The following is a 22,551-nucleotide window of genomic DNA, read 5'->3' on the forward strand; positions in this document are numbered from 1 at the left end:
GCTCAGCGATTCTTGACACCAGCAGAGCCAGGTGCGCTTGGAACCCAAAGTTCGGGGCTCCTCACCCAACATTCCCTCTTTGTCTCCCAAGCTCGCATCCCGCCCAGCTCGCGCCTGGCCCAGTACAAAATGGCCCCGCCCCGCCCCGGCCTGGCCCCGCCCCGGCCCCGCCCCAGCCCATCCTGGCCCCGCCCCGGTTCTTAGTTGGCGACGGTGGGGAGGCCAGCCCCGCCGGCCCAGCGGGCGGAACCAATTGTGTCTAGCACTCCGCTCGACGTGGCCGCCCGGACTCTGAATCCCGGAGCGCCGGGAGCACGAGGACGCTGTTCTCCGTGCGCTTCCGGGCGCACGCAGTTCGGCCGCCGCCGAGAGGGCGGAATTCCCGGTGCCGCTGCCGTCTCTGTCGGTGCGCCCGGTTCAGCCGCCACCATGGGGATCCTGGAGAAGATCTCCGAGATCGAGAAGGAGATCGCTCGGACGCAGAAGAACAAGGGTGAGGGCCGGCCTGGCGGGGCCTTCCTTTCTGCCCGCCTCAGTTTTCCTGTCCGTAAAATGGGGGAACAACTCCAGCGATAGAGCTGAAGCGGGCTCGAAGGCCGCAGAAAAGTGCCAGAGACGTGACCTCGTCTCCCAGCGCGCCGAGGCAGGCAGGACCAGGCAGGATCCGGGTCCCAACGCGCTGGTCTAAGTGCAAACGATCCCCGTGAGATCTGCTTGGTGCCAGACCAGGTGACCGAGTAGAGAAATCCCACCGCGCAGCCAGCATCTGACCCAGAGAGGCATGGTCTGGGTTCAAACCCGGGTCTCCCGGTGGTCGGGCCTGGGGGAGTTGGCGCTCGCCCCGCTTTGTGCTGGCAAGTCCAGGAGGACCCCTTTTACAGGTACCCAGCACCAGGAGGTACCCCTTTTACAGCTTCACCCAGCACCTCGGGAACAGAGGCCATCAAGACTCGAGTCTGGCGGACCTGGATTTGAACTCCAGCGCCACCAGTACCTGCCGTGAAAGCTTGGAAAGTCACTTCACCTCTTTGCGCCTCAATGTCCTCATTTGTCCCTGTCTCATCTTAGCCCACAACTAGGTTATAAACTAGATAGCATGTGCAAAGTACTAGGCACATGGGAAGCACTCAGTATTTAGAGTAAACCCCCGACAGAGGTAGCACATAATGAAGGATCAAATCTAGGCTTCAGATTGTAAGGGCTGGAAGAGCTCACCGGAGAAGAGCAGTGGGGAGAAACAAATGATGACACCCAAGAAGGCTTCCAGGAGGAGGTGGGGCTTGAGCTGCTTAAGGGGAGGATACTGCAGGTGAGGGGCACTGTGGAGGCAAAAGCATGGGAGTCCAGGTGAGCGTGGTGTGTCCATGGGACTTCTAGGTCTAAAACATTCTAGAACAGAAGGAGGATCTGGAGTAATGGGGGATACGACTGGCCAGGGCGAGTGAGGCCCAGTGCCTAGCCAGTCCTGCTTTGGGGTTGCAGGAGCAGAAAGCAGGGGATATTAGGTGGCTAGTCTCAGTGTCTGTCCTTCCTCGGCTCCATTTAGTTCTGGAGGCTGAGAAGTTGGGGGCATCTTTCATTCATTCATTATGTAACTCTTTTTTTTTAAGTTTATTTGAGACAGAGAGCATGAGCAGGGTAGGGGCAGAGAGAGGGGGAGAGAGAGAATTCTAAGCAGGCTCTGCACTGTCAGCATAGACTCCAACGAGGGGCTCGAACTCACAAACATTGAGATCATGACCTGAGCTGAAATCAAGAGTCAGACGCTTAACAACTGAGCCACCCAGGTGCCCCTCATGATGTAAATCTTAACAGAGCCCTTATCGTGTGCTAGGCACTCTGGTTAAGGCCATCAGCACAGCAGGCACATCCTTGCCCTCTTGGAGCTGACCTTCCAGTGGATAGTCTGTAAACTAACAACCAAATAAATAAGATTGTTTCATCCAGCAATACATGCTGTGAAGGCAGACCAGGGTGACACAGCAAGGGTGGAGGGGCGGGCTGGGCCTGCTAAGGTGAATGATCAGAGAAAACCTCCATGAGGCGGGGACATTTTGAGTTGAGGCCAAAATGAGAAGGTACCAGCCATGCAAAGATCTGGGGCAAGACTATTCCCAGCAGAGGAACGAACATCTCTGAGGCAGGAACGGACTTGGCTTGTTCAAGGATCTGAAGGTCTGGGGCTGGAGTGCAGTGATGGGAAAGGAAAGGGCCAGTCATGTAGGGCCTCGTAGGTCATGGGAAAGAGTCTGAATTGTGTTCTCAGGGCAGCGGGAGCTAGTGGAGGGTGTTAAACAGGGGAGAGACATAGTCTGATTTCTGTTTTAAAAGCTCCCACCAGCTGCCCTGTGGATGATACTCCACAGGATCAAGGAAAGTAGCAGGGAGGCTAGACGTGCTGCCATTTTGGCAGTGGTAGAAAAGGGGATGGAAAGGTGATTTAAGGATTAAGACTTAGTCCTTCCCTTCAAGAGGTGCTTAGAATCTCAACGACCTAGGGTGACAGGAAGGTCCAGATGAACCTGACGGTTGCCAAACCCATTCTGGACCACTTCTCCCTGCCATCCGTTCACTCATTCACTTGTTAGACGTTTCCTGAGTGCCTGCCCTGTGCCACGGGAGACTGGGGATCCTGCCCCACTTGAGTGAGGGAAGTAAAGAAACAAGATAGTTTCAAATGGTGATAAGAGCCATGAAGACAATACACAGGGTCATAGAGCAGAGCAGGGGCCTGAGGAAGGGCAGGGGTTACTGTGGATCATGATAATAACCAATTTTTCCTGGGCGCTTAATGGTGCTAGGCATTATTCTTAGTGCTTTCTTTAAGCCTTACAGAAATCCAGTGGAGTGGTTACTACTGATAACGTCCCCGCTTTGCAAATTGAGAAACTGATAGACAAGAAGATTAAGGAACTTTCCCAAAGTTAAATGGCCAGGAATGATAGGGTGGGATTTTAGCACAGGTTACTTACCTTTGCAGGACACTGCCCACTGCCCCCTCCGGCTGAGTAGGGGAGGCCTCTTTGAAGAGGTGACATCTGAACTGAGCCTCAGATGTCGAGAAGGAGCCGGCCCCGTGAAGACAAGGTTGAAATGGAAGGGATAGCAAATGCAAAGATCCTGAGGCACGAAGGGTGTCAGCATGTCCCGAAGAAGCAAAAAGAAAGCCACTGTGGCTGGAATATAGTAAATAAAAGAGAGTGGAAGGAGATGTTGGAGCAGTAGTGAGGGACCAGGTTACTAAGCCACAGCCCACTTTTCTAGTGAAGATTTTGTGACACCTTTACTGTCGTGAAATACCACTCCCCATCACTGTGCAACTTTTGTACACACCGAATTTGAGAAAAATCAGTATCGTGCTCTAATCCTAATACAAAGGCAGAGCGAAAGGAAAGTAATTTATAATTAAAATAGCGTTTATTTCAATATTTAAATGTTGGGGCACAGCCAAGGTACAGCGACGTTATAATGAAGTGAGATATTTGCACCTCTGGGCAGAATCACCGGGTATGTGGGCTTAGCCACGATCTACACCAGCACACAGTGTGTCATGTTGGTGACTCAGGTACCCTGCAAGAGGCATCACTGTGAACAGCCTGGGATCCCAAGATGGTGAGCACCCCTGGGTAAAGTTTGAAACACAACATGCTAGACTCTTTCCTTGACGTACACAGCAGTCGCATTCCTGGAAATTTCAGTGTTTTTTAACACTGTAAGAAAATGTCCTGGGGTTTTCTTTTTGTGAAAGAGAGTTAGGCTCTAGGCCCTGGTGCTCCTAACCCAGGTTTTCCCTCCACACATGTCTTAGGGCTGTGAAAAACTCCTATGGAACACGGGACAATTCTTGGCTGTGCCAGACTGACTCACACTTTGTAGGGCCACTGGCGTCCCTGGCCCCTGTCTGGTAAATGGCGATGGGGACCTCACCATCACACTGACCACAGAAAACATCCTCCGGCACGCCCCAGGGAGTGGTGCTGTCCCCTGGTGCTGACATGGGGTCATGCGGTCTTAATAAGGACACTGGCTTGTATCCTAAATGAAGTGAGAGGCTAAGGCGGCATTTTGAGACAAGGAGTGTTTTCTTTGCTGATCTCCTCGACAATTGCCATCCGGTTCTGATGTTTCTAGCCAGCATTTGGTTGTATGTGGGGTTGCACCTGACCCACGGGGCTTGGATACCCTGGATACTTACCTTCTGTCTTGCTTTCCGTCCTTCAGCCACTGAGTATCATCTGGGCCTGCTGAAAGCAAAACTCGCCAAGTATCGGGCCCAGCTGCTGGAACCGTCCAAATCGGCCTCATCCAAAGGAGAGGGTTTCGATGTCATGAAGTCGGGTGACGCCCGTGTGGCGCTGATTGGATTTCCCTCTGTGGGTAAGGTCAGTGATGGTCAGCGTGGGCCTTGGGGAGGAAGCAGCCTGTCTTCCGAACACGACTGCCTGCGCCTCCTCGCGCCGCCTTTCTGAATTCGCTCCAGGGACCAAGAAGACCCAGCCTCCCCCAGGATCAGGTCCCACCCCTTTATCATCCCGCCTGGTGACCATTGTTTCCTGTCTCCGCTCAGTCTCTGACCCATCCATCATGCACAAACGTTTACTGAGTGCACACCCTGTGCCAGGCTCTGCGAGGCACTGGTAATACGATAGGGAACAAGATAGTTCTGTCCCTGCCCACATGGAGCTCCCTTTCTTAGGGGAGAAAAGACAGTAAGCAAACAGTGGAAGGCTGGTGCGGACTGTCGTGGAGGAATATGCAGGGCAGGGGTGGAGTCTATGTCAGGGAGTTCAGGAGGGCTGCTCTGAACCACTTCCTTACCTTCTGGTACCACCGAGATACCTCAGGCTCATCATGTGTGTTCCCTGCCCCAGCCCTAGAATCGGCCGTAATTTCCAGGGAGCCCTGGTTCCTTTTCTTCTGAGAATGCTGTTTAGAGACCAAGATCTGGGTGTTAACTCACTTTGTAGCAGAATCGTTCTGGCTGTTGCGCAGATGATAGGTCGGAAGCGGGGACCCCAGCTCAGATATAGGCCAAGGGAACGATGACCAGGTGGCTTGGACAGACGCTGGTGGAATAGCATCAGGGGAAGTTGGTAACAGCTCTCGCTTGCCGAGTGCAAACTACAGGCTGAGCGCTATGCTTTGTACGGGTTTGGTTTTGTTTTCCCCTTGGCCTATATGATGGGTGAGTGCATCACAGGAGGTGGGAGTTGATCTTGCGCTCTGTCTACACACAACACACACACACACACACTCTCTGAAAATGGGATTATGGCTATATTGGGCCCTGGCATTTTCACTCCCCCGTGGGTATCCGTCTCATTCATACATTAGAGTTACCTCCTCTCTCTTTTTTTTTTAACATATATATTTTTTTAACGTTTATTCCCTTTTTGAGAGACAGAGACAGAGTGTGAGCAGGGCAGGGGCAGAGAGAGAGGGAGACACGGAATCCGAAGCAGGCTCCAGGCTCTGGGCTGTCAGCACAGAGCCTGATGCGGGGCTTGAACTCGCGAACCATGAGATCATGACCTGAGCGGCCAAAGTTGGACGCTTAAGCAACTGAGCCACCCAGGCGCCCCAGAGTTACCTCCTCTCTTAACAGCTGCCTAGAATCCCTCACTGTGGTCATAGTGTCATCAATAGTCTGCTCCTTCCCTCCTCTGCCATGGTAGCTAGGTCGCCCCCAGGCTTTTGTTTGCCCGCACGGTGCTGTAGTCACTACCCTTGTGCGTGGATCTTTGTGAACTGGAGCCGGTATTTCTGGAGGACGCGTTTGGCCAAGTGAGCACAGCAGCTCTAGGGTGTGGGTTTTAGAAATGGCCGTCAGCACACTGCCATTTACCCCCCAAAGGAGCTGTAGCCAACGCCATGTGGGGACAGGAATGTCTCTAGTGTCTGCTCACGTACCCCTACACGTGATGCTGCATCCGCGCTGGGCTGTGAGCTGGCCCAATCTCTGCCTCAAGGTCTGCAGAAGGGTTCCTTCCCGATGACAGGCAGGTGCTTCTTAATCTTTGGGAACGCTCTTACCCCAGTTGAACCTTATTATCAGTACCCAGTTGGGTGGGTGCACTGCCCCCTGTCCTCCATCTGTGCGGGCTTGGGAAACAACGTCGTTTTCGTTATCATCCGTGCAGGTAGGATGAGGATGGGAAGGTTGCTATAGCCGAGGGTGATGAATGCCCTGGAAGGGAGCCACTGTGACCCCCCCTCCCCCCCAGGCCGCTTGGCGTCCATCCAGCCTGCCCCTTTCAACCCTCGTGCCAAACCCGAGCACCTGTTTGGCGTGCGGCTACCTGGCCAGCGCTCAGATACCTGTAGTGATGGTGCTTATGACTCCTCAGCTGGACGCTGAGCAGCGCAGGGGCCTCCCGCCTCAGCCCCTCAGGAGGAGCCGGCGCTGCAGGAGCCCCTCTGGAGAGGTGGGACTGTCCCCAGCCGTGCCCTCTGCCAGCTGGCCACCCCCACAGTCTTCAGTCCTGGTGTGGTTTCCAGATCCCTGTCTTTTTGTCTCTTTCTCGTTTTTCCCAGTTTTGTGTAATAGAAATTTCCAAACTTGCAGGAGAGATGAAAGAACAAACACAGTGTCCCCGCCATCTGGGTCCATCAGTTTGCCATATTGCTCCATCTCCTTGTATTTGTGTGTATTTGTGTGTATTTGTGTGCGTGTGCGAGTGGGCTTTTGTTGTTTTGACTGAACCATTTGAGACTAGATTACAGACCTCATGCTTTGTGACCTTTGACCCCAGTATTTAAGCTTTATCTCTAAAGGATAAGGATATTTTCCTGCTGAGCCACAAACTATCTATCACACTAGACAAGATTAACAGTAACATAGTAACCATCTAATGCCTGGACGGTATCCTGATTTCAACACTCGCCCCAAAATGACCTCTGCGGCTGATCTGTCCAAACGGAGGTCTGTTCTAGGACCACGTGGGGCCCCTGTATGTATTATTCCTCCATCTGCTTTAATCTAGAACAGTCCCTTTTGTCAAGACCCTAGCTCTCAAGAGACCGGACAGTGGTCCTACAGGAAGCCCATGCTCTGCACTTGTCTGCTTGCTTCCTTGCGGTGTGCCTTAACCTTTTCGTCCGTTCATTGTTCTTCCTGTGAGCCGGAAGTCAGGTAGACACCTGGGACTTGGGACCTGGTTCCACATAGGAGAGGGGGTAGACCTCGTTTTGCACCATGCCGGAAAGCCCCTGATAGCTGGTTGCATTTCCAGAACCACTGGGTTAAGGGGAGGGATACCCTGTCTCCCCTCCGCATAGTTGCGTTTGCCTCCCCGCCCCCACCCCAGGGGACTGCAAAGTGCCCTGCAAGGTGTGACTACAGTAGAGTGCAGAAGTCAGGCCCCGTTGACATCCTCTTGGTGTCCTTGCCACCAGAGAATTGTCCTCGCCTCTGTGAGTTTTGTTAGTGGCTGCAGATGTCGACTTTCTAGTTCTCTTCTTCCTTCCTCACTAATTAGCTGATGTTCCTCAAGAGAGTAGCACTTTCTCTCATCAGTGTTGCTGTCTGGTTAGCCTGAAAAAGTTCCTGGAAAGGCGGGACAAATGCTTATGGGTTGCCTATACGTGACCAGCAAGATGTCGGGTCATAGCTGTCCCACAGAGTGACAGGTAAGTATTTTCAGGCTTTAATTCTTCAGGTGTTTATCATGGACTCTATCCGTTTTCACCTTTTATTTTGAGTTTACTTTCCAACCTGCCGAGGACTTCTTTTCCAGATGAGAAGCCCAGGCTGGGAGAAGCCGCCTTGTTTACCAAGGGCTATGCCCTTGAGGGTCTGCCCTGTGGCCAGATGCCACCGTCCTGTTGGGGATCTGGGCTCTCCAGCCATGGGAGGGCCCAGCCTCCCCACTGCAGAGGCCAGAGAGCCTTCCGTTAGCGTCCAGCCGCCATCACTCAGTGTCTCGGCAGCCGTTGCTCTCGGGCTGCCCCACCTGTCCATACCTGTCTACCCCACCAGGTTTTTATGTTTCCTCGAGTTTCTAAGAGGTCCCCAGGGTGGAGAGTTTCTGGATTCGAGGGCAGTGTTACCTTCAAGGCCTGAAGGTATGTGAGTGAGATGTGCCCCCAGCCGTTCCGGTTGCCAGCGAGGGGCACGGTCCAGGCGGCCCTGTCACAACTGCGTCTCAGACTTTTTATTCCAGGTGTCCTGCGACTAGGATGGGGGCAGGAGGCCAGGGCTGGCTTTCTTCCCCTTCTGGCTCTGCCCACTGCTTTGCTGGCCCTCTGGGCCACTGCATCCATCGCCGTGGTCTCGCCATGCTCGGGGCTTGGCGCCTCGGGTGCCTCATCATCTTTAACCCCACGTGGCCCCATGCGGTAGGGAGCGAGCAGATGGCCAGCCTATGCGTGAGGACTCTGAAGCTCAGAGGATGAAGTTTCTTGCCCAGGGGAGCCACGTTTCTAACTCCCCACCAGGCCATGGCTCTGGTCCCACGGCAAACCGTGGCATAAATGTTCCCACCAAGACCCTTCCTGCCTGACAGCACCCTCTCTTGCCGTCTGGCTCTGTCTCAGACCTCATCTGCCTCCTTGCATATCTCACCCCTCCCTGGGTGAGCAGCCACTTTGAGTGCCACAGGCTGTTGCCTGCTTGAAGTTCTCTGGGGCCCAGGAAAGGCTGGAGGGTTTGGTGGAGCTAGAGAGGGGCCCCTGATTTAGTTGGGGATCCCACTTAGAAACCAGGTCCCTGTGTCCACCTGAGGGGGGCCTTGAGGCCTCCGAGGAATAGAGTGTCCTTCTGGCGCCCTACCTGCCCTGGGCAGAGCCAGAGGCGACCTTTCCAGCTGTTGTTTTCTTTCTAGCTACCCAGGTCCCCACCCCGAGGCGGAGGAGGGAGTCTCTGTGATGCCTGCATCCGGCAGGCTCCTGGCCTGTGGGGATTCTCGAAGGAGGCTGGGACAAGACTCCTCACTGCAATGACCTCTTTTTCCTCCTAGTCTACCTTCTTGAGTCTAATGACCTCCACAGCCAGCGAAGCTGCGTCCTACGAATTCACAACCCTGACATGTATCCCTGGAGTCATTGAAGTAAGTCGAGGTTTGCTGGATTCCAGAAGGGGAAAGGGTACATGCTTGGGTTTGCGATTATATATTTGTAAGTCGTGAGTGGAGGTGTTCCTGTAGGGGTTGGGGGTCAGGGGGGTTTCTGAACTGAGCTTCTTTGCTCTCAAGCAGTGGTACCTCTGAGGCTTCTGGCTGCTGGGACCCCAGAGATGCCTGCCTGGAACCCTGACTGGTTCCGGGAGTCCGGCCAGCACCTGGCCGCTCTTGCTGGTGCCCCTTTGTGCTCCACTGGCCCGCGCCACCCCGGCTTGGGTCACTTGGTGGTGGTTGGCTGTATCCCTCTGTTTCCTGTGAAGCTTCAACGCCTCGGGTAGCTGGGGTCCTGTGGCCCAGAGCCTCCGCGGTGAAGTGATATTTTTGTAAGGTGCTGTTAACCATCAGTGATGGGTGGGTAGGATTACAAAAACTCCAGAGTCTGTGCCTGGGAGCTCCTCAGCTTGCAGGATCTGGAGCTGGAGCTGTGCCAGGCTGAGCAGGCTTGGACCTGGCCCCCGAGGCTGAGCCCTGGGATTCCCAGAGCCCCTGAGCTGCAGGCCAGAGTGGGGGTCCTGGGTTCAGGCAAGCCCTTCCCACGGTCACCCCTCTTCACCTTCCCTTCTCCTCCGCATCCTAGTACAAAGGAGCCAATATCCAGCTGCTGGACCTTCCTGGGATCATTGAAGGTGCAGCACAAGGTAGGGAGTGGGAACCGGCAGGTGGGAAACAGGGTGGATCTCTGCACCCCAGCCCGTCCTCTTCTGTAGGGATTTGCTGTACTGGCCTCACCGTTAAAATTGGACATGGCTGCAGGGCTCAACGGGTAGGGGTGGGTTCAGTGCCCTGTGCTTCAGGGACTCTGGCCTCATACGGTCCTGGCAGGCCCCGTATTAAAGCCGAGGAGACTGAGGCCCGGCAAGGTGAAGGGACCTGTCCAAGGTCGTGTAGCTTCCGTGGCAGGTTTGAGTTCCCACTTGCGTGGCGTGTCCCTGGACAGACCCCTGCAAGGACTGGCCCCTTACCAGCTGGCTAGCTCAGGCCGTGCTCCTAGTCCTGGGGCCCTGTCCTTTGTTTTGTCTTTGTTTTGTTTTTTTTTTTAAGAAAAGGGTTGTTTTTTTTTTTACGTTTATTTTTAAGTTTATGTACTAAGTTTATTTACTAACTTTTTTTAGGTTTATTTTTTTAAGCTTTTTTAAATATTTTTTTAAGTTTTTTTACTTATTAAGTTTTTAAGTTTATTTACTTATTTTGAGAGAGACAGAGACAGTGTGACTGGGGGAAGGGCAGAGAGAGAGGGAGAGACAGAGAATCCCAAGCAGGCTCCGCGCTGTCAGCACAGAGACCGATGTGGGGCTTGAACCCATGAAATTGTGAGATCATGACCTGAGCCGAAACTGAGAGCCGGACACTCAACTGACTGAGCCACCCGGGCGCCCCTTGTCTTTGTTTTCTGAGATAGGAACATGCCTGTGGCTTCTGGTGGCTTCCTGCAGCATTGCGGACACGGTAACCAGCTGATGGTTATCCAGCACTGGCTAAGTGCCGGGCTCTGCGCTGACCATTATCTCACTTAATCCTCACATAGTCCTGTGACTTAGGAAGTGTCATTATTTCCCTTTCATAGCCAGGAGGAACCGCAGGGACAGACAGGGAAAGGGTCTGCCCTAAATGACTCTTCGCCCATCAAGTGGCAGGGCCAGGGTTGGTGCCCACCTCTCTGGTTTAGCAACCCTGTCCAGGCTGGGCAGCGGGACCTCCTCCCTGGGGGTCCAGTTGCCATCTCCTCTGCACGCTTCCATACCCCACTGCCCCCATCAGGGCACAGTCCCGGCTACTTGAATTGGGCTGGTGGAAATGGTGATGGTCCCCCAGGAACCTGCTGCCCCAGGCAGCATCATGGGGCCTGGTGTGGTCTGGCCCCTGTGGGGGAAGTATGTTTGGTAGTGACAGGAGGCCCCTGGCTTGTGAAGATCACTGGACCCAGCCCCCCATTCTCCAAAGAGGGAGGCAGATCATGGTTGAAATCTACACTACCTGGATCCTAGTGCTGTGACCTTGGCAAGGCGCCTGACTTCTGTGGTGGTGCAATAACCACATGGTCTGACCTTTGTGTGGCAGTTCCTAAAGTACCTCTTCCTGTGGTGTCTCATGTGATCCTTTCTGCAGCCCTTGGATTGGGGGTGGGTTATATCGCCCCATTTCCAGAAAGGGCAGACATGTTCAAATCCTGATAGCACACTAGCTTTGTAATCTTGGGCAAGTGATGAGCTCCAAACCAAGCCTCAGTTTTCTCATCTATAAAATGGGCTTGATAACACTGACTATATAGGGTGGTTGTGAGGAAATGTTCACGAAGCACTTAGCGTGTGGCCTATTGCAGGGTAGGGACAGGAGGAGAATGTTACTTCTCCTGAGGTGGGGATGTCAGATTACCTTCTAAAACAAGTCTCCATGAGTAAAACAGCACACGGATTAGTGAAAAATGGCAAGGAAATCACAGCCAGTGGCTGGCATATGGCAGAGACCATGATGGGTCTGTGGAGGACAGGAGTCTGGGGCTCCGTGGCCTGGGTGGGGGTCACACGGGTTGTGCCTATGTCACTGTGTAACCGTGTCCCTTCCACCTGTCCAGGGAAAGGTCGTGGCCGGCAGGTGATTGCTGTGGCACGCACGGCTGACGTCGTCATCATGATGCTGGATGCCACTAAGGGAGAAGTGCAGAGGTCTGCAGGGGAGTGTGGGGGGTGGGGCAGGCTAACATGTCTGGGGGGCGGTGGGGATCCCTGGGCATGCTGGTAGGACAGTGTGGCTCCAGCTGCTGTGTCCCTGATCGTGATGGGTGATCCAGGGGCGCTTGGGCCTCTCACACGTGGGAGCAGCAGCAGGACTGTCCACAGGCTAAACCCGTGCAGTCAGCCTGGAGCGTCCTCTCTGAGTGGCTTACATCTGGCATGGAGATGTCTGGAGGCTGGGGACTGTGGTACGCTGCACCGACTGAAGCCTGTGTCACCCGTGAGCCCCATGCTGGCTCTGGCTCCTGCCTGCAGAGGCCAAGGTGCCTCAGTTGCTGCCCAGAACCCAGTGGGAGCCCAGGCCCAAACAACAGAAGCCTTATTCGTGCCCTGACCTGCTGGCTAAGGGGCACAGCAGGCCTGCCTCTGCGTGCCAGTCGCAGGCCCAGCCAGTCTCCCTCGAACCGGGCAGAAGGTCCAGAGGCTCCTCGGCGGCTTTGGGTTGTTGAGAAGGAACGTTCTGGGTTCCCAGTGGTGGGTAGGAGGGCATTGGCCTCCCTCTGGAAGGGCAGGGGCTTCCTGTGTAACAGGGAAGCCGTTTGGCCTGCCTCTGGACACCTGTGAAGGCTCGTGGGGGTTCTACCCAGGTCTCTGCTGGAAAAGGAGCTGGAATCAGTGGGTATCCGCCTCAACAAGCACAAGCCCAACATCTACTTCAAGGTGAGGCCCCCCTCACCAGGAGGCCAGGCACGGGCGGGTTTGGGATGATTGCAGCTGCCCCTTTGTGAGCCGCTCTCCTTTCCTCTCTCCTCCAGCCCAAGAAAGGTGGTGGCATCTCCTTTAACTCCACAGTCACACTGACCCAGTGCTCAGAAAAGCTGGTGCAGCTGATTCTGCATGAGTACAGTATCCTCCCAAAAGCAGCAAGGGAGGGCCCAGAGCCCTCAGGGCAGGGGAGGGGCCACCCGAGACAGGAGGGAGGCCTTGCGGCCCAGGATGATCACAGACCACCCCAAGCCACCCCGGCTCCATCCGAGCGACTGCCAGGAAAGCGGTAGTGACATGGGACACTTCCTGTCCCCCCTGCCTCCGTGCTCACCAAGCTGCAGGCTGGCTGGGCCAGAGCCGTGAACTCAGCAGTGGCTTCCTAACTCCCTGGCAAGTACTAGGCACAGGCAGCCAGTCACGTCTGGAAGGAAGAGGAGATGGTGAGGGAAACAGCGCCCGAGGACTGGGGGTTCCTGGCCTGGGGAAGCCTCAGGAAGAACCAGGGGCCTGGCTGGTTGTCGGGGGTGCTGGAGGACAGGGCAGGGCCCCAGAGGCAGAGCAGCTCAGCATGTGAAGAAGTCACCTTGGGACAGGCTGTGTGCAGGGTGATGAGGCCCCTGTCACTGCAGGTATGCAAGCCTCCAGAGGAGAGCTTTGCGCGAGGGAAGCTGGGTTAGACCAATGCTTGCAGACAGTGCTCCTGGCACCGAAGCCTGGGGTTCCACTGAGGTGCTTTGGGGATTCTGGCAAGTCCATTTTTCTTCTCGCCTAATGGAAAAGATTGAAACCACTGATTGAAACTTTATGTATCGTGGCTCCTTTTGAAAAACAACGAGGGCAGTCCCCAAACTTCAAAAGCTTGTAAAACCTCCAAAGCAGATGACCTCCGAGGTCCCTTTCAGCACTGTGTTTCCTAACTGGCTGTCCGGGCCCCTCTCCTGCGGGGGCGCTGGTGGCTGCTGGTGCTCAGATGGCCCTTAATCCGAGCCCCTCAGAGATCTTCAACGCAGAGGTGCTCTTCCGAGAAGACTGCTCCCCGGATGAGTTCATCGATGTGATCGTGGGCAACCGGGTGTACATGCCCTGCTTGTATGTAAGTGGCACTGGGCCCTAGGGCGCACATGTGGGGGCGGAGCTGGCCCCGGGGTGACCCAGATGGGAGACAAGCTTCCCAGAGGGGCAAGAAGAGCATGGAGCTGCCTTCACCCCCCTGCCCCTCTTCCCTGGCGGCTGCATGAGTTTTGCAGACCTCCCTAGCTTGACACCGGGTTCTATCCCAGCCTTCCCTTCTGGGGAGGGACAGCGGTCCCAGAACCCTGCACCGTTTCCCCACCCTTGAGGCAGCAGGGGAGGGAGGACGCTGGCATCGGCCCCTGCCCCTGTTGTGTTCCGGCACGCGGAGGGAGGCACCGTGGGCAGGGCCGTGGCATTTGGGGACCCGGTTCCTGCACTACTGTATTCTTTTCCTTCCCTGACACCCACCTCCATCTTCTCAATCCCAGGTTTATAACAAAATTGACCAGATCTCCATGGAAGAAGTGGACCGCCTGGCCCGGAAGCCCAACAGTGTGGTCATCAGGTGAGGGTCCCAACTCCTTCTTGTGTGTGTGAGCCCGTCAGGCCTCCCCACCACGTTGGCCAGGCAGAGCCCCCACACGCACCCAGGCCAGAGTAGACCATCTTAGTAACGGCTTTGATCTTGGCCTGGTCCTACCCTGGATCGGCCTGGGCGGAGTGGATGATGTGGGATGGGCTCTGGTTAAGATAACAGAAGGATTTCATCCACCAAGGTAAATGGATAAGAATTGTTAACAGGCTTCGTAGCTTAGTAGTTAACCGCAGACCTCAGAAACCCCAAGGGGCGCCTGGGTGGCTCAGTCGGTTAAGCGTCCGACTTCAGCTCAGGTCATGATCTCACAGTTCGTGAGTTCAAGCCCTGCATCGGGCTCTGTGCTGGCAGCTCGGAGCCTGGAGCCTGCCTCAGATTCTGCGTCTTCCTCTCTCTCTGTCTCTCCCCTGCTTGTGCTTTCAGTCTCCCAAAAATAATAAACATTAAAAAAAATGTTTTAAGAGATCCCTAGGGTGTGAGCCAGCTGCTCCTAATCCCCCAGAAGATGCGGCTACCACTGCATGGCAGAGGGAAGAGGGAAGTTAAGTCCTCGGGTGGGGGGTGGGGGGCATCCTTGCCCTCCTTGGAGCGGTGGGTCCTGGGGACTGTAGTTCATTTTTTTTTTTAACGTTTATTCATTTTTGTGAGACAGAGACAAAGCGTGAGCGGGGAAGGGGCAGAGAGAGGGAGACACAGAATCCGAAGCAGGCTCCAGGCTCCGAGCTGTCAGCACGGAGCCCCACGCGGGGCTCGAACTCACGAACCGCGAGATCATGATGTGAGCCAAAGTCGGACGCTCAACCGACTGAGCCACCCAGACACCCCTGTAGTTCATTTTTCAGTGTCCTTGCAAGTTCCTCCTTGGGAGCAGCCCGACCTGTGTGCCCCGCTCTCTGGCTTCCCGGCTATCACAAGGCAGTCTGTAGCTTCACACTGAGGCAGGGCTTACGGGGAACCAGATGCTGGGCGGCCAAGGGGGCAGGGTGACTGGTGCAAATGATGGGTGAGGGTCCCGGACCCCCTCCCAGGCGTTGCCAGCTACCGCCAAGAGCAGGAGAGCGCTGGCATCCCTCCTGAAAGACCGCCTCAGTTCCTCTCCTGCTGCTATATCCCAGGCTGCCTTCAGGGGCTGCCCAAGGATGTGCCAGTTCTCAGGGCGTGAGGTCACCTCCTCACCACACGTTCATTTGCTATGCCAACGGCGTGTCAGTGGAGGTCAAGGTGCCCGCTCAGGCTCATGCCTCTATAAACGATCAAGCCAGGAGCCACGCCCTCAACAAAACCCCCCCTGGGCTGAGCTGTGCTCGGCATTCTCCTTCTAGCAGGTGTCAGGAGGGAAGCCCCACCTCCTGGCGCCCTGTGTCCCTCAGAGATGCCACGTGCCCTCCACAGATGCCAACGGGACCGCCAGGAGAGACTGCTGAGCTCTGCTGGGCGTGACCGTGGTGGTGGCCGGAGGTGTTGGCAGCTGAAGTGTCGAGCCACCCTCAGGACTACAGGCTCAGTTCCCCACGGCTCCCATATGGGCCACGCCGGCCTCTGTCCCCAGGCCAGCCAGATGGAGGCTGTCCCCTGCAACAGTGAGAAAGCAGTTCTCACTGTCGAGAACAGAGCCCATGGGGCTACTCTGACCGGCCGCTTTCCTCCCTGGCAGCTGTGGCATGAAGCTGAACCTGGACTACTTGCTTGAGATGCTTTGGGAGTACTTGGCCCTGACCTGCATCTACACCAAGAAGAGAGGACGTGAGTTAGGCGGCTGTGGCCCAGGAAACAGGCTGAGCCTCACCCTCCCATAGGGCGGCCACGCTCTGCGTGTGGACGCTGTGCCCCTGGCTCAGCCTGTCCCGTACAGATCTCAGCTTTTCTCCCATCTCGGAATTGTCACCGCCCTCTACCCCAGGCTGCTAGAGACCTCGGCTGAGCCTTTATAGTACAGAGGGCCACTTCCTGGGACTGCTGGTCTTGATGAATTCCTTGGGAGCTGAGGCCGGGAGGGGCAGTGGGATAGAGGCTGTCCTGTGGTTCCCCACTGGCTACAGTAGTAACCCCCCTCCCAGCCTCCTCGAGCAAGAGCACGCCCCCTGGGTCAGGCCAGTGAATACACAGGAACCTTCATTCTGTCCCCTCCCCCTGGTTGCACACCTCACACACCCTGTGACCTTGCAGTTGAGTTCTGGCACTTTGCATCAGCCTTGACCTTGTCGGCAAGGGAGGAGATGTAGCAGCTCTGACCGGTCCCCGGCAGCTGGCTGCCATGTCTTACCAGTTCCATCCAGATGCTTCACGTGGCTGGACTTATTCTCATGGCTGACCGGGTTGCCGGTCCTCCTGGATGTGGGTTTATTTTTATTTTCTGTGTTAAAGTCAAGGTTGTAGAACCCTGCAAGAGGACCCTGTAGGGCAAGTGTGCCAAATAGTGAGGGGAACGTTGAGCCAAGGCTGGAAGGGGCTGGAAGGGCCTCTGTCCCCTGATGGAAGGGCACAGAGCAGCTTGGGGCCATAACTGTGGTTGCCTCCCTCTACCTTTGCAGAGAGGCCGGACTTCACAGATGCCATCATCCTCCGGAAAGGGGCCTCCGTGGAGCACGTGGTGAGTTGCCGAGACCTGTCGGGACAGTGGGGTCAGGGAGCTCTCTGTCCCTGCTGCGGGGTTTTGCTGAGGTTCTCCCATTGACTCTTAGATGCCGCCGGCTCAATAGCAGAGTGGCCCAGCGCGGGCTCTGGAGTTAGACCTGGGGTTGCATCCCAGGCCCCCTTCCTTGCTGCGTATGAAGCCACCAGGCCTCTCCCGCCGGCAGGGCTGGCACTTTCTACCCCAGTGGTGGTTAGAGGGCGGGGTTGAAGGAGGTCCAGCGTGTGAATAGTCAGCGTGCCGCCTGGCACTTGGAAAGTGTCCAGGAAGCGGTGGTCATCGCTGTCCTGTCACTTCTGGGTGTTGCAGGCTCAGAGCCACAGCTGTGCAGGTGTTCGTCAGGTAGAGCCACTGCCCTGGGGCGTTTCTGTGCTGTCACTCCACATTGTGTTTCCCCGGTGCCTACGGCTCAGAGCTACTGCCTCCGTGCCCTCGGCCCCTCCTGGCTTCCTGTCCCTCAGTCAGCCCCCAGCAGCCCTCCCTGCTCCCACATCCTGCCCCCCAGCCCAGGATGCCTTTGATTGCTTTTTACACTCAACACACATTTATCGAGCACCAACGATAAAGCAGCCCCGGTTCCTGCCAGAACAGGGTCCATCGGGGTCAAAGATGCCAAATACCCAATCCCAGAGCTAAGCAGTCACACATAAGGGGGAGTGGAACAAAGTAAGGGAACGGGGAGTGACCCTGAGTCTACACAGAGAGGCCAGGTGGTCTTGGGGGGAGGTGTCCTCATGGGGGCCTGTAGACCAAGTAGGACCTGACAGTGAAGATTTAGGGGTGGTGGAAGCCCTCCTAGGCAGGGGTGCAAGGTATGCAAAGGTCCTGAGGCAGAGGGGCTCTGGGCTGAGCCTGTGGGCTCAGGGAGGAGGAGGGTGCAATTCTGTGTCTAGAGTTTTGTTGCAGGCACAGCTGTCACCTGTGCCTTCAATGTGACCCTGCACCATCTTTTTCAGAGGTGTATTGGGCCCTGCGGGAGCAAATGATGGCTCAAGCGCCTGGAACAATACTCCAGGTCGACACAGGCAACTTCTTAGGCTTTGGTTTTTTGGGGGTTTGTTTTCCATCTAGCTCATTTCTTCTCAGGATGTGTACTGTGGACAGGTGGTGGGCCAGCCTGGCGTCTGGGCTCATGCGTGCATTCAGTCAGCAAGCCCAGCCCGAGGCCTCTGCCAGCTAGAGGTTCCTGATGCAAAAGGACAGGGCTCGGCCTTGAACGCTAGCACGCCTGGCAGGAGCCGCATCCCTTAGATCACTCCTCATGACGGCGGGGGGGGGGGGGGGGGGGGGGGGCGTCCCTGCCGCTGCAGGCCTATTTCGGAACCTGTGACTGCTGAGGTGTCTCTTGGGGAACGTGTGACTGCTGCGGTATCTCTTGGGGACCCGGCAGCTGTCGATACGGGTGCCCCCATGTGCTGGTCCTCTGTGGAGTTACCCTGCACCTTCTGTGGGTACTTTCCTCAACCCTCTCAGGCCCTGGCTGCTTGCCCAAGAGGATGTAGGACTTCAGCCACTCCCGGGAAGAAAAGCGGGAGATAGCAGTAGGAGAGGGTTTTCCAGGCGGTGGGACTAATAGGTACAAAGGCCCAGAGGCAGGGGTGAGTGTGGGGAATGCTGGCTGTTTGTCATCAGCTGCACAGGGGTAGGAGGTGACAAGGGTCCAGTGGGGTAGGGGAGGGGCTCTGGGGGCCTTGCTCCAGAGCCTGGACTGGCCTCCTCCTCCCTGCTCACCCTCCCCACAGGTGCTTCCCTCCCGGGACACCCAACTGTCCCAGATGCCAGAGTATAGTACAGGCCTGCCTGGATGCTGGCAGCGGGGCCCCAGGTAGACAGTGGAGCCAGGCAGACCGAGGGTCATGTTCTGGTTCTCCCCCATCCTGTGTCAGCCTCCCTGTGCCTCAGTTTCCTGATCTGGGGGTAACTGAACCCCCACCCCCAGGGCCTTTGCGATGCACCCAGCCTAGGCCCCGGTACGGATTCAGTGAGAGCTGACAAAGGCCTCGCTTCCAAAAGGGTCGTGGGCCGTAAGCCCCCAAGGCAGAGAGGACCTTGCAGGGCTCTCAAGAGGGGGGGGGTACAGTGGGCACTGAGCAGCAGTGGTCTTCCTGTCATCGAACGACACGTTCTTTCCCATAGTAGAAAAGACGGCCGTCCGTGACCTGCCGTTGTCCCCCATTGCTAGAGATGCGAGTGCGGAGAAAGTTCTCCGAGCCCCGTGGTAAATGGCTCCTAGTGTCACAGACACTAGGGTGCGGTGGGGCCTGTGGCAGGCTGGAGGGCGCACGCCCTGTCTGCCTCGAGGGCAGGAGCACCCACTCCGTGCTCCCAAAGCTGTCAGGGTCCCAGGGGAGTCCTTGCGGGGGTGCGGCCCTGCTCCATTGTTGTGGGTCAAGCTGAGGAGGACATAAAACCCAGAGACGACCGCTGGGCCGGCGGATTTCATTCTCTGCTCTAGAAAATAGTGTTGGAACCACTTGTGTGGGTCTCTGTGCTCATTACTGGCAGCAGTGTCCTGGCCACCACGGCCACCTAGAGGAGGCCCCGTCAGGTCGGCTGCCCGTATGTGCTCAGGAAATGTTCTTACAGGCTCAGCGTCCCCACAGAAGCTGTCTCCCCAGCCCCCCTCCCCTGCGCAACCCGGGGCCCCCAGCCTCCGGGAAAGAGCTGGCCGCCCTTGCAAGTTCCCCTCCTTCCAGCTTCCTTTAAGAGCTCTGGGATTCCTGAGGTGGAGGCGGATGATGTCATGGGTGGGAGGCTGCAGGTCACAGGGGACAGTGGCCAGGCATGGTGACTCCAGGCTGAGGTGGGGTGACCTGAAAACTACCGTCACCCGTCTGAAGGAGCATCTGTCAGGGTTGGCATTCAGGCAAGGCCGGCGGAAGCCTGCCGACAGCCAGGTCCAGACCTTCTTCTGATGGCTTCGAGAACGTTTCTAGTGAGCTCCATGGCCTTTGGGCCAACCTGGAAGTAGGAGTATCAGAAGAGCCTGCAGCCATGCACGAGACCGCCTGTGGACTGAGCCTGTGGTGTTCACAAGGCCAGTGCTGTGTGAGCACCTGCCTTGGGGACTGCTGCTTGGCGGAGGCCTTGGGCTTGGGTGTATGGCTAGGCTCGGTGGGCTTGGTACTCATCTCACCGTTACCCTCTCCCGTCCCCCAGTGCCACCGCATCCACCGGTCACTTGCCAGCCAGTTCAAGTACGCGCTGGTGTGGGTGAGTCTCTGGGAAGGAGGAGGGCCGGGGTCATGCCCAGCATAGCCTCCGGGTTAGGCAGAAGCAAGGCGCTCATGCCACTCTGCGTGGTGTCCCAGTTTACGGGTTACGGGGTGTGCGTGGTGGCCCGTACTGGACTTGGGCCTCTCCCATCTTGGGATCCGGGGATGGCCAGTCCACTGGGGACATCCTCCTGTCTGGGGGCGGGGGGGTGGGTGTTGCCAGTGATGGGGCCCCCACTCAGCCTCTGGCATTCACCTATCCCCGTAACGTGTACACCCACCCACCTTCCTCCTGTAATAGCTATCAGCCTTGGCCTTGCTCAGTGCAGAGGCTGACAGGGCCCCTCTGCCTTGTTCCCCACCTAGGGCACCAGCACCAAGTACAGCCCGCAGCGGGTGGGCCTGACCCACACCATGGAGCACGAAGATGTCATCCAGATTGTCAAGAAGTAGTACCTCTTGCTGGGCGCCCTGCCTGCCCGCCCTGCCTCCCTGGGGAGTCGGCCCCAGCAGGACGCACCAAAGCCCAAACAGGAAAAATACAAATACATACACCCCAGGAAGGGGTCTCTCAAGTCTCTGCTGTCTCCAGAAGTTTCTTCAGTAGGCAGATGATGAAGAGTGTCGGGGCAAAGGGACATGGTTGGGGGACCCGGGCTGGTCTGGTGGCATTTCCCATGAGACTGGCCCCTCGTGTTTGGAACCCTACCCCTGGCCCCCTTCAGGCACGGGGGGAGCAAGTTGCCCGCTGCCCCACAGCCGGGGCCGGACATCGATGGCTTGCTTGGTGCTGGGGCTAGGAGCTGACCCTGCCCGGGTCCCTGGAAGCCATAGTTACTGTTGTTGCACCTTGGCCCTTTAGAGCCTGCTGGCACCTGGGGAGGGCGCCTCCCAGGACAGACCCTCGGCCCCACCCCAGGCTGCTTCGTGGTGGCTGTAAGCCCCAGCTCATGCCTTCCTCAGCCTGAGGAGTCCTAAGTATTGCCCTCCGAGGGCAGCCCCTGCCCAGCACGGACCCCAGGACCCAGAGCCTGCAGGGACACCTGGAGCAGAGGCTTTGGCTTTTGGTTTCTGTATTTTTTTCTCTAAGCCCCTGGTCTCCACGCTCCTTTCTGAAATAAAGAGTGAAAACAATTCCTGTTCCGACTGAGGACAATTCTGTCGGTTTGGTGAAGTCTGTGGCCAGGCTGGGTCAGGGCCAGCAACGAGCGTGATGACCACAGGGGGGTGGTGCCTGGTTTGGGGAAGAGCAGGCCCAAGTCCGGGGTACATAGGAAAATGTGGGGTCTTCCAGGGCGGTCTCTGCCCTAGAAGGTTGGCCGGGGGCTGTGGGCTCTCCGTGTGGCACCTCCCGAGGCCGGGCCTGGCTGCCAAGGTAAGCTGCATCCCCAGAAGGTCCTTGAGCACTCACAGGGGAGAGCAAAGTGGCTGGGTAGAAGACCCGTTGCCTCGGAAGGCAGAGGTGGACAGGCCTTGGCCTGGAGAGTCCTCGCTGCGTGCCACGGTCGGTGTGGAGCTGTCTCCACAGCAGCCTGTTCTCTAGGGGCAGCACCTTGCCCTGGGCTTATACAGCTTCTAAGTGCAGAGCTGGGATTCGGACCCCAGCTGGGTCTTCTGGGCCATAGGGGAGGCTTCCTGGAGGAGGTGTGCCTCTTGGGAGTGAATGGTAACAGGTTTTGTGGGGCTACCAGGCACCGGGCTGGCAGGAGGCACAGAGGGCTCCCCTGGGGTCTTCAGATCCAGCTGGAGTGTGGAGCAGGCCCACTGCCCAGCTTTCCAGGCTGTTCTTGGCTCCTCTGTCAGCTGCTCAGGCTCCTTTCCAGAGACAAAACAGGAATAATAGACATCATTAAATATACATGGGGCCCCAGGAGGTCGGCGTGGTGGGCTGGGCCTCCCTTCCCCGCAACACTGAGCTGCTCTGCTAGGCTGGCCATGCTCCTGGGGCCAGCCACAGGACCCCCGTTAGGCGGCATGCAGGCAGGGAGCAGGCCACAGGACTCAGGTAAGAAGACCCCGGCCCAGGGCCCTTGGGGTCTGCCCCAAGTACCTCCCCACAGGTTGCCGCGAGGGGAAGAAGGGAGGGGGCAGTGGGAGAGCTGGGCCTTGCCCCTAACTCACTGTGAGGTGCTTCCCTGGGCCTCAGTTTCTTCATCCATAAAGCAGGCATGATGCCCATACAGCCCCCCTCTTAGTAACGGTGGTATGCCAAGACAGGTGAGTACTCAGTGGCTGACTTCAGCCCTTCTCCCGACTGCCACAAGGCCTGGCCATGAGGTCCCAAGTAAGCATTTCTGCCTGGGTGATGGTCACTGCCACTTCTTGCCTTACAGTTAGGGAAGGGGCCTGTGTTCGCAGAGCATCAGATCCAGGCCTATTCTGTCTGCCAAGCTGGCTGCGAAAGGGTGGGAGATGAGGCCAGAGGTCTGGGCATCCCCAGGCTACGGGCTCAGGGCAGGCATTGTCAGAGTCTCCAGCCACTGGGCCACCGTGTTCCTCACCATGGACGGACTATTTCCTGGGCCAGGTCTGTGTG

General features: G+C 56.9%; 1 protein-coding gene across 1 annotated transcript; it reads left to right on the forward strand.

Annotated features, from left to right (window-relative positions):
- Positions 1-313: 313 nt before the first annotated feature.
- DRG2 (developmentally regulated GTP binding protein 2) lies at positions 314-21,158 on the forward strand. The gene is made up of 13 exons (XM_019413286.2): positions 314-493; positions 4,222-4,382; positions 8,958-9,047; positions 9,697-9,757; positions 11,692-11,782; positions 12,439-12,511; positions 12,607-12,697; positions 13,555-13,652; positions 14,062-14,138; positions 15,823-15,911; positions 16,700-16,758; positions 19,960-20,013; positions 20,382-21,158. Exons 1-13 carry the CDS (start codon positions 430-432, stop codon positions 20,466-20,468), a joined length of 1,095 nt encoding a protein of 364 aa, XP_019268831.1. The 5' UTR covers positions 314-429; the 3' UTR covers positions 20,469-21,158.
- Positions 21,159-22,551: the final 1,393 nt, after the last annotated feature.

The sequence above is a fragment of the Panthera pardus genome, unplaced genomic scaffold (genome assembly GCF_024362965.1).
Source record: "Panthera pardus isolate Hobbes unplaced genomic scaffold, ASM2436296v1 HiC_scaffold_3, whole genome shotgun sequence".
Taxonomy (NCBI): Eukaryota; Metazoa; Chordata; class Mammalia; order Carnivora; family Felidae; genus Panthera; species Panthera pardus.

What these genes read in the sequence shown, in the direction of transcription:
- DRG2 (XM_019413286.2), top strand. Translation starts at nt 430, where the DNA reads ATGGGGATCCTGGAGAAGATCTCCGAGATCGAGAAGGAGATCGCTCGG. An exon ending in ACTAAGGGAGAAGTGCAGAG is followed by an intron (nt 11,783 to 12,438) that starts GTCTGCAGGGGA and finishes GGTTCTACCCAG; the next exon opens with GTCTCTGCTGGAAAAGGAGC. An exon ending in GCTGATTCTGCATGAGTACA is followed by an intron (nt 12,698 to 13,554) that starts GTATCCTCCCAA and finishes CGAGCCCCTCAG; the next exon opens with AGATCTTCAACGCAGAGGTG.